This window comes from Otolemur garnettii, unplaced genomic scaffold (assembly GCF_000181295.1).
Source record: "Otolemur garnettii isolate 467f Iridium unplaced genomic scaffold, OtoGar3 scaffold00019, whole genome shotgun sequence".
Taxonomy (NCBI): Eukaryota; Metazoa; Chordata; class Mammalia; order Primates; family Galagidae; genus Otolemur; species Otolemur garnettii.
The window spans coordinates 12,463,835-12,475,580 of record NW_003852414.1 but is presented as its reverse complement, the minus strand read 5'-3'; the positions used below and the strand labels follow the sequence as shown (position 1 = coordinate 12,475,580).

General features: G+C 36.9%; 1 protein-coding gene across 14 annotated transcripts in view; it reads left to right on the top strand.

Annotated features, from left to right (window-relative positions):
- The window catches only part of MLLT10 (MLLT10, histone lysine methyltransferase DOT1L cofactor), a 204,559-nt gene that overhangs the window by 145,230 nt on the left and 47,583 nt on the right, over positions 1-11,746 (top strand). For all 14 annotated transcript variants that reach the window (XM_023511344.1, XM_012803354.2, XM_023511343.1 and 11 more), the window contains 2 exons: positions 4,722-4,766; positions 5,674-5,706. In XM_023511344.1, the coding sequence (XP_023367112.1) occupies positions 4,722-4,766; positions 5,674-5,706 (78 nt within the window). The remainder of the gene's footprint in view (positions 1-4,721; positions 4,767-5,673; positions 5,707-11,746) is intronic.

Below are 11,746 nucleotides of genomic sequence, written 5' to 3'. Positions count from 1 at the left end.
AAAAAAAAAAAAAGAAAGTAAAGGTATATTTGGGGGATAAGCCTAATAGAAACTAAAAGCTTGTGTTTATGGCATAGTGGAGGTAATGTTGACAGTGTAGGACACGTTCATGGAGAGTTGGATGCCAGCATGAAGATCTCAAACTAATAGGCTAATAGTCTTTCTCTTAGAATAAGCATCTGAGGCTTGGGAGCTGTGGCTCAAGTGGCTAAGGCGCCAGCCACGTACACTTAAGGTGGCAGGTTCAAATCCAGCCCGGGCCCGCCAAACAACAATGATGGGTGCAACCAAAAAATAGCTGGGTGTTGTGGTGGGCGCCTGTGGTCCCAGCTACTTGGGAGGCTAAGCCAGGAGACTCGCCTGAGCCCAGAAGTTGGAGGTTGCTGTGAACTGTGATGCAATGGCACTCTACCCAGGGGGACAGCTTGAGACTCTTATCTCAAAAAGAAAAAAAAAAGAATAAGCATCTGGACCTTAAATATGGCAATTTACTATTACTGAATAATTTCATCAATGGGCTGGGTGCAGTGGCTCACACCTGTAATCCTAGCACTTTGGGAGGCTGAGGTGAGAGGATCACATGAGGCTAGAAGTTTGAGACCAGCCTGTGCAATAGTGAAACACCATCTCTACAATAAATAAAAATTATGTGGGCATGGTGGCATGTGCTTGTAGTACGAGCTGCTTAGAAGGCTGAGGCAGGAAGATTGCTTGAGCAGAAGAGTTTGAGGTTCCAGTGAGCTATGGTAACCCCACCACTGCTCTGTAGCCCAGGCAACAGACTGAGACCCCTTCTCCAAAAAGAAAAAACATTAAATTAAAAAAAAGGATTTTATTAATGGAAAAGTAAAATATCCTTATAGTAATAGCAATATCTTATGTTTGAGTATATCTAACAGTATTTAAAGAGATATTTATTTACTATCTTATTTGATACTTGAGACAGCCTTATGAAATAGGGGGGCAACTGCCATTGTTACTATTTCTGTTTTACCACAACTAGGACATAAAAGCAGAAGAATCAGGCTCTAAAGACATGATTCTCTCTTGAAATTCTTAGCTAAAAGCATCAGTTTTAACAATAATCAAACTCTTCTTATGACATGTTAAAATAGTAGCATAATATATTTAGTCCAGGAGCCCTCCATCAAATCAGACTAGAAACCCAGAAAATACCGGTAAACTCCTTGTTTCGTCAAGCATTTGGATTATAAAATTTTTATTATAGAATTGTAGTACATCCTAATAAATGGCTTACAGTGACCTAAACAAAATAGAAAGTGTATTGTTTGAGTGATTGCTAAGAGTTATTAGTTTGGGACTTACAGATTATGTTGCTTTTGAGTGAATTCTTTTCTATGTATAAACTTTTGGGATCTGAAGTTAGGTACTAGGTCTTTTGAAACATTGAAAATTTGTACAGTATTTGGAAGAGTTGACATGCTATGCCTGTCCTTTCCTCCTTCCTATTTATTTTCGTCACTTTATAAAAACTTATGATTTACTGAAATAATAATTGACAGTATTTTTTTCATTATAAAAATCATCATCTTGTTATTTTCTCTGAGAAAAATCACGTATTTGTTAAGTGACAAGAAGTTGGTGGTATAACATTACTAGCTTTCTAGGGACCTGGTGTGTCACTTCAAAGTACAGGTAGAGTATCCTTTATTCAAACTGCTTTCAGATTTTTGTGTTTTTGGATTTTTAGAATATTTGCATTCTATATACTTACCTGTTAAGTGTCCGTAATTTAAAGATCCAAAATCCAAAATGCTCCATTGAGCATTTCCTTTAAGTATCATGTCAGCTCTTAAAAAGCTTTGGATTTGAGGCCGGGCATGGTGGCTCATGCTTGTAATCCTAGCACTCTGGGAGGCTGAGGCAGTTGGATTGCTTGAGATCAGGTGTTTGAGACCAGTCTGAGTAAGAGCAAGACCGTCTCTATGAAAAATAGAAAAACTAGCTGAGCATCATGGTGGGTGTCTGTAGCCCCAGTTACTTGGGAGGCTGAAGCAGGAAGATTGCTTGAGTCCCAGGAGTTTGAAGTTGTTGTGAGCTAATTTGATGTCACAACACTCTTCCCAGTGCAACAGAGTAAGACTCTGCTTTAAAAAAAAAAAAAAAAAGTTTGGATTTTGGGATTAGGGCTACCTAATTTGTATGTAATTCCTCAGTGTTTGAAAAAATCTAAGTCTTCAGTTTTTTTAATACATTGCTTTCATACCTTCCTAAGAAGATACTTGAAATCCATTTCAGTGCTGACATTCTTTAGGTGGTAATAAATAGCACAAGAGGATATTTTGGAAAGGAACTCCTTTGCTTGTGATAGCTTTCATTGAGACAGGTTTTTAATATGAATAGAAAACTTTAAAAGAAGATTTTGGTCTTTACTGAGATATGAAGGTTATGAAATTTTTACCCCTGTAAGATATCTAAGATAGCTTAGTAAACATATCCTTATTTATATCCTATTGGCTTAAATTAATAAAGTGAAAGATCTTTGAATAGACAGTGATTCTATAAAGAAATAAGGGAAACATAAAAATGTGAATAATTTATTAGTCCAGTCAACTCCAAACAGTGCAGTTATTGATAAGGTGTTTTAGACTATGGAGTAGGGGCACTTACTGAGTATGATTCAAATTTACCTTAATGACTCAAGATCATGAATTTCTTATATGTTGGTCATAAATGAAAATTATTTAGAATGTTATGTATTGCTGTGACCAAGATAACACCCTAGAATTACTTTCCTTAGAAAATACTCTGATTTTTATTTTTGTCTTTGATGATTTAAGTATTTGCTGCTCCTATGTTAGACAGTTTTTTCCTGCAAAAGTGGTAGATCAAAAGCTAAAATAGCCATATTCCAGTTTTTTCCCCATTGAAAAAAGTCTTTTCTACCTTTATGAGTGTCCTTGATTATTTTCAGCATCGTTCCAAGTAGCTACCATTTCTCTGTAATGTACTGTTAGTCTCTTCAGTAATCTCTACCCCCACCTTTAAATCTCATTTGTATTAGATTTATAATGAGGCAGTAGGGTGAAAAATCCCAATTATGTCTCATTGTCAAGTGTCACCTGGAAAGGGCTTCTACCAAAGCTGCCACAGTGTCTAGATGATTCTTTCTAAAGTGGACTAAATGATTGACTATTTTTTTTTGATAGCATGTAATATAAAGTTTTGCTTTGCTTGTTTTTTAAACATTAACAGTGGTTGCAAGTGAATGCTGGCTTGCTGTATGCTGCTTTGTCTTTCTTCTTAGCTGAAGTACTCAGGGTGGGCCCAGATTGGACTAGAAATTTGAGGAACATGTGTGGGTGAATGTGTGAGTGAGTGATGGTTATACATGTGGTTGTTAGGGGACCTTGTTTTTGGTTAAATAATATTCAGAGCATTTATCTTTCTTAAAAATTTTTGACTTTAGGATTAGCCAACTGGGTAGTTTGAATCACAGGTTGGTCCTAGGTTTACCGTTTATTTTTCCCTTAGAATGCCATATAGAAATTTATTTCTTATATTCTGAGCAGCTTTTGCTTTTAGCAGTGTTTTATTGCCTTAGGTCACTCTCATTTGTTGTTCTCATTTGGATGGACTAAAAGAGTTAAGAGTACTATCTCATTTTTCTCAAAATGAAAGGTACAGAAAGTGACCCTAGTACAGTGTAATGGGTTTTATATTGTTATGCAAGTCGTAGTGGATTTATGCTCATATATAAACTAAATAATCATCATACTCAAATTGTTGATTTTTAATTGACCACAGTATTCAAATTGTTTTGATAAATTGTTTTCATCTAATGAATTATCTAAAGTGCATTAGGGTTTCATGTTGCTAACCACACTCCCTCTTATTAATAATGGAGCTGTTCTCAGACAGTTAGTTGTTACACAAATTTGTTTGTGAGCCCTTCTGTCTTTTCCTGACCTGTGCACATTTTAGACTATCACATTAAGATTTGTGAGAATTCAGGCTGGTGTAGTGGCTCACACTCATAATCCTAGCTCTCTGGGAAGCCATGGTGGGTAGATTGCTTGAGCCTGGGAGTTCGTGACCGGCCTGAGCAAGAGTGAGACCCTGACTCTCCTAAAAACAGAAAAAACTAGCCAGTGTCTTGGTGGGTGACTGTAGTCCCAGCTGGTCAGGAGTATGAGGCTCTCGGCTCTCTTGAGACAGAGAATTTAAGGTTGCTGTGAGCTAAATGACACTCCACCCAGAGCAACAAAGTGAGATTGTCTCCCACAAAAAAAAGGGGGGAGGGTGGTGCCCATAGGTCGCAGGCCATATGCACCAGCCAGCTAAAAACAACAGTGCAATTGCAACAACAACAAAAATAGCTGGGTGTTGTGGCAGGTGCCTGTAGTCCCAGCTACTTGGGAAGCTAAGGCAAGAGAATCCCTCTAAGGCACTTAAGCCCAAGAGTTTGAGGTTGCTGTGAGCTTTGATGCCACAGCACTCCACACAGCGCAACAGCTTGAGACTTCTGTGAGTCTGTCTCAAAAAAAAGAAGAAAAAAGATTTGTGAGATTTCCGTTATGTTTGGTTCTTCTACCCTTCACATCCTGGATTATTAGTCTACAGTTTCTATTGCTAGAGTTTTGGTGGTCTATTCAGCTAGATTTTTTGGTGAATTTTCTCATTTTTTTGCCTATTTATTTTACTATCTTTGAGTCTCTGGCAGCTTCTTTGCTGATCTCCTTTCTCTTCCCTCCCAACAGAAATTTCCATGCAGTATCGGCACGATGGAGCTTGTCCAACAACCAGTAAGTTGGTGAACTGGTTTGGTAACCTGGGTTTTTAAACTTACGCTCTAGTGCTTTTTCAAGTATATTGTGCCACCTCTAAACCTCTACATTTTAATTTTCCAAATGCCAATTCTTAATTGAATAGATTTCTTCTATAAAGACATCTCATGTTCAGGATCTGTATTATAATCAAATTGTGGGCAAATTTTAATTATTGTTGACCTTTTAATTTGGTGCTTTTATTGCAGAATTGTGACTCCTACTCTTTGATAAAATAATATTTTGGGTATTTTGTTTTCTATTAGTCTTTATGTTAATATAAATTTTCAGTATTTGGGTATTGTCATTAGGCGGCTTTCTTGCTTAGACCTCTGCATACATTGAGACTTTCTTAATACTGAAAGTCTAGAAAATGAGAATGTTTGATAGGATTCTTAGATGACATAAGTTTTCTTCCTTGTAATAAATATTGTTAAATATGCCCTAAGGTGTATTTACCTATATAGAATTGTATCCTATAGAGACTTACTTTTAGCAAGATATTACATGGTGGTTAGACTACTGTCTTTTTAAAAGTGATTTAAGATATACATACACATGTATATTTACTTGTTACTAAGGAAATTAGTCTCATTATGACAGCATATCTAGCATATTATCTCAATTTGGTAGGTAATGTTTTATCAAATGGAATACAATATTTAGAAATTTATATACTAAATACATTTTTAGAAAGTAAAAGTAAAATAAATTTTTACTTGGCTCATGTAAAAACTGAGCCAAGCTTGCAGTTTTAATGATTCAAACAGTGGTACATGGTAGATTTACTGAAATTTTATTATACTAATTCAGTCTATGCCTGTGTATTTCTTTTGTGTGTTTGAGAATGATCTTAACCTGAAGTCCTTTTTTCCTTACTCAAAAGCGTTCTCAGAGTTGCTGAATGCAATACACAATGGTAAGTTTTATTAGAATCTTTTCTGGTGTTTCATTTATCTCAAAGGTTGCCCTTTATAGAGAATCCTGATCGAAAGCTAGCATGTTCTTTTGATTAGATAAAATCTAGTGCTGCAGTGAATCAGTTGTTTAGCACCTTAGTGAAAAATTTTCGTAGATTGCCTATAGCAGGATGATAGTCAACATAATTATCAGTTTGGTTTTTCCGTTTCTTTTTGGTGTAAAATAATAATAGTATTCTAAGTTTCTGAAAGTTTTTATTTCTGTGAAATTTTTCTAGTTCTTTTGAGCGCTCTCTTGCCAGTGCTATTAGTAATTAGTACGTTAGGAATTCACTGCTTCTAACCACAACTTAGAATGTGAATTTTATTTTTTATGATTTTTGGTTTATTAACGTATAGAATAATTTTATTATCTTACCCCTATATTTCATACAGTGAATAAATGAAGATACCCTTTTAAATGGTATCTAGTTTGTAACCAAGTTTTTACAGTGTAGATACATGTTTTGCTGGGTTGGATTCTGAAATCAGAGTTTAAGGCAAATGCTGTCATTTTTTACATTTGCATTGTGGTTGTAATAAAGATCATTCTTGCAAAAATGTTTAAAGATTTCTTTTGTTTCTCCAAGAATGTTCCTTAATGTTTTATGGATGTTCAGAAACTGGAGTCTAATGTAATCTTTGTTGATTTTCTTTTTCAATTGTTAACTGATCTAATTCATTTGCTTAAGACTGTTTATATAATTCCAAGTAGTTTTCTAATATATTTTCCATTAACGTTACAAAATCTTACATTCTTAGCTAATGCAGTTTAATTTGCTCGCATTGTGTTTGGATTTTATTGTCTGATGTTTACAATATTGACAGCCAGTGGCATAATGAACAGACATAGATAGACACTCCTGTTGCTTTGAGGGTGGAGGTGGTCAGGGTGGGAAGTTCATTTTATAAGTAGTCATTTTACTAAGGAGTATATTTATAACTCTTGCTTCCCTGTGCAACCTGTATCTGCAGAGGCTTAGATAATGAATTTCTTGATAACTAGGAATTCTTGACCATTAAGCATCTAGAGTGGACAAAAGGGATTGGAAGCATTCCTTAGGATAAACCTAAGGTGTTACCATTCTTTGGGAGAGAAATACAAAAGTTTAAGAAGTTTTAATATCCTTTTTACTTTATGTAGGTCTATTTAGACTTGCTCTTTAATTCTTGAAATATTAGAATTCAGAGGGATCCTGTTCATTTAGAAGAATATGTACTTGGAGTAAAAAGAAAGTAGGCATTGGCTGGGCTTAGTGGCTCAGGTCTGTAATCCACTCTTAGAGGCCGAGGTGGGAGGATCCCTTGAGCTCAGGAGTTCAAGATTAGCCTCAGCAAGAGGAAAACCCTGTCTCTACCAAAGATAGAAAAAATTTGTTGGGCGTTATGGCGGGTGCCTATAGTTCCAGTTATTTCAGAGATTGAGGCAGGAGGCACTTGAACCCAGGAGGTTGAGGTTGCTGTATGCTAGGCTGATGCCATGGTACTCTCTAGCCTGGGGCGATAAGAGACTTTTTCCCCTCCCCTATAAGAGAAAGTAGACATAATGGGGAACAATTGTGATAAATCATTTGATGCCACCATTGGGTTGTGTTAAGTAGATGTGACAGTTGTCATGTTTCTCTGTAAGTGAATAAATTCTCATGGGATTAATATCATAAATTGGAGTTTTTTTTAAAGTCTTGGTTTTACAGTATTATGTTTGAGAAAGAATTCTGTTAGCACAGTCAGATGATTGTGTTTTTTCAGTCATATAATATGCGTAAAAGAAATAAAGAATGGATCGATTTTTTAATTGCAAAGACAAAATGTAGGATTGATACCTAGCAAATGATATTTATTCTGTGGACAATTGAGGCAGAATTTCTTGGACTTAGTTGGAAAAATCCATATTGTTTTCTCTGTTTTTCAAGTGCTAGCTTTTTTAAATTCACATTGTTGTGCAATCTCTAGAACTTTTTCTTTTCTTTTTCTTCTTCTTCTTCTTTTTTCTTTTTTTGAGACAAGAATCTCAAGCTATTGTCCTGGGTAGAGTGCTGTGGCATCACAGCTCACAGCAACCTCAAACTCCTGGGCATAAGCAATTCTCTTGCCTCAGACCCAGTAGCTAGGGCTACAGGTGCCTCCCACGACGCCTGGCTATTTTTTGTTGCAGTTGTCATGGTGGTTTAGGGAGCCTGGGCTGGGTTCGAACCCGCTGGCCTCGGTGTAGGTGGCTGGCTCCTGCCTGGCTCCTCAACCACAGTGCTGTGGGTGCTGAGCCAATCTCTAGAACTTTTTCATCTTGCAAAACTAAAACTCTGTAGCCATTAAACAACAATTTCCAATTTCCCCCTCCTGCCACGCACAGTACAGTGTGGATTGGAATTGGTGAGAGCACACATCCTCGTCTTGTTCTTTATCTTATAGAGGAAGCTTTTCTGTTTTTCACTATTACGATGTTAGCTGTGGGTTTGTCATAGATGAGGAAATCTGACTTCTGACTTAATCTCTTGTTTTACGTTTATTCAGATCTTTTTAACTTTTTCTTGTGCCAATTTTCGTAGTTGTATGTATATCAGAATTTAGCCATTTTATCTGTACTATTTGGTTAGGAGGCACGCAATTATAGTATTATCTTACCTTGTCTATTTTGGTGAGGTTGATAGTAGTAGCCCCCTTTTGTTCTTGATTTTAGTAATGTCCGTTATCTCCTCTTCACCCTCTAGCTCAGTGGTTTTCAATCTGTGGGTTGTGACCCCTTTGTAGCAATGAAAATACATGGCAGTGTTAGGAAGGTTGAGAACCTCTGCACTAGCTAAAGTTTTATCAATTTTGTTGACATTTCAAAGAACCAACTTTTCATTTTGTTCATTTTCTTTTTTTTTTTTTTTTTTTTTGAGACAGAGCCTCAAGCTGTCCCCCTGGGTAGAGTGCCGTGGCATTACAGCTCACGGCAACCTCCAACTCCTGGGCTCAAGCGAGTCTCCTGCCTCCGCCTCCCAAGTAGCTGGGACCACAGGCGCCCGCCACAACGCCCGGCTATTTTTTGGTTGCAGCCATTATTGTTGTTTGGCGGGTCCGGGCTGGGGATTCGAACCCGCCACCTTAGGTGTACGTGGCTGGCGCCTTAGCCGGTTGAGCTATAGGCGCCGAGCCATTTTGTTCATTTTCTATAGCATTTTTCTGTTCTTTATTTAGCTCTAATTTTATTATTTCCTTTTATCTACTTGCTTTGGGTTTAGTTGGCTCTTCTCTTTTTTAGTTTCCTAGGGTATATTTCCTAAGGTATAAGGTTACAGTATTGATTCGAGATCTTTGTTTCCTTAAAGTAGACCTTTCTTTACAACTATACATGTCTTTCTGAAATTGTTTTGACTTTTGACTAGTTCTTGTCTCCTCAAGCCGCTAGGGTGCCAGCTATATATACTGACTGGAGCTGGCCGGTTCGAATCTAGCCCAGGCTGCCAAACAACAACTACAACCAAAAATAGCCGGGCCTTGTGGCCGGTGCCTATAGTCCCAGCTACTTGGGAGGTTGAGGCAACAGAACCACTTAAGCCCAAGAGTTTTAGATTACTGTGAGCTGTGTTGCCACGGCACTCTACCCAGGGTGACAGCTTGAGATTCTGTCTCCAAAAACCAGAAAGATCATTATTTAGTTTTATAGTTCGTTTGAAAACTGTCACATCATCATTCTGGTTTTGATCTTTCTGTCTCAGTAACTATTTTGCTCTAGTGTTTTCTAGGGTTATTTATTGAATTTCCTTTTTTACTAGACTATAAATTCATTTAGCTTAGAAAGTTGGGTTTTATTCACCTTTATTTTATCAGTATTTAGGTCATTATCTAATAGGTTTTCATGAATTACTGTTAATTGCTACATAATCCTTGATTAAGTTTCATATTTTTTTTTGGTAATATCTTTCTGGGGGTGTGTGTGTGTTAAAATTTGCATCAGATAGTCTTGTTTATTTAAGCATATTAACTTGATTCTTTGCTTTAGTAATAGAGTTGTTTCATTTGTTTGTCTTGGCCTTTTTTTACTTTTAACATATATTTGAAATAGCAGATTAAAGTAGCTAAAAAGCTTAGATCTGTTTTCATAGCAGTATATTACTAATTGATTTCTGTGCCCCATTTATTGTGCTTTTAAATTCCCTTTAATTGTGACATTTAATGGTCTGTCATGCCTATGCTCATTAAGTAAATCTCATTTGATGGAGGCGGTAAAGTGATGTTAACCAGTTATTTTTATTATATGTCTGCTATAGGATGAGGATAATGTAATCAGTATTAGAGGTGAACATTCTCCCTCAAGAATAAGATCCTTCTCCTGTTTTTCAGACTAGTTTGTAGGAAACTGGATCGTTATTCTTCACATGTGTCCCTTTTTCATTTCAGAGAAGCACTAAGTGGGTAGGAATCTAAGAAGAGAGATGAGTAATCCTCAGGCATAGTCTGCAGCTTGACTGTGTGTAAGGAGCTGTTACTGATGGGAAGACTTGTCACTGTGAATAGTGTGCAGTTTGAGAGTCATTGATCTAGATCATTCAGCATCTGATTTCTTTATAATCACCACAGACTTTTTCTAAAAATCTTGATGAGTTGGTATGTTTTTTGTGTATATACAGTAAATTGTTATATTCAAGGATACAGTTTGTTCTAATATACACAAACTGTAAATCACTTGATATGTAATAATAAGGGGAAAGGGAACTAGGTCTTGGACATAGTAAGAGGTTGCAAAGCACATTGGTAGAGGGCTGAAATGAAAGGGTAGCCACCTTTTTTTTTTTTTTTTCCTTCTCCTCTGCCACATATTGAAAAAAAGGGTTTTCTTGGGCCACTTGTTAAATGCACAAATAAGAATGAAAAATGATTACCCAAAAAACCTGACGAAACAAAAAAACCCTGTGCTTAGTGGGTTTTGTGATACCTGACACCACGATAAGCAGAAAAAGACCTTACAAAATCAGCATGCAGCCCGTGGACTGCAGGTTGGACAGACACCCTTGCTCTAGAGCAACAGATCTCAACCTGTGGGTTGCAACCCCTTTTTAACAATGAGAATACATAGCGGCATTAGGAAGGTTGAGAACCACTGCTGAGAAAGGCACTTGAAGTAAAGTAAACCCAGACCTCAGAGTTGGTATCCTGGATCAGAGAAATAGTCAGAAGGTAAGATGAACTTCAGTGAGATACAACACATGATGAAATGGCATGAAGTTATGGGCAGGGCTATGCTTAAGCCTGTATAGGAAATAATTTAATACTGTGCAGCCTTGCTAATGATAAGACATATACTATAGATAAAACAATACCTTTTCTCATTTCCCAATATACAAGCTACTTTGTTTCTTTTGGTTCCTGAAAGAAAGACTTCAAAGACTATTTAGAGATAAACACAGTAAGATGCCACCATTTGGTTGGTGAGTAAGGCACAGGAAGAAAAAGTGATTTTTAGTATGCATGTCAACTGCTACGTGTATAAAACAAAATGAATTTATAGGCTGAACCTAAAAACTTCCTACTGAATGAGGATAGTATAGTATAAATGGAAATGAATTCTTTTTTTTTTTTTAAGAGAGACAGTCTCACTTTATCGCCCTCATTAGAGTGCTGTGGTGTCACAGCTCACAGCAACCGTCAGCTCTTGGGCTTAGGTGATTCTCTTGCTTCAGCCTCTGAGTAGGTGGGACTACAGGTGCCTGCCACACCTGGCTATTTTTTGTTGCAGTTTGGCCGGAGCTAAGTTCAAACCCACCACCCTCAGTATATGGAGCTGGTGCCCTACTCACTGAGCCATAGGTGCCACCCAATGGAAATGAATTCTAGAAGAATTACTTTTAAATTAAGTGGTAATGCCATTAATAATCTCTGTATTTATAGCGCTAATTATGCCTTCATTAATTTACATAGGTATTTTTTGGGGGGGGGGATTTTAATGCAGTTGATCCCCCCACCATAATGCCTTAAGTTTCTCAACTCACCTGTCATGGTAGTTTTTTTTTTTTTTTT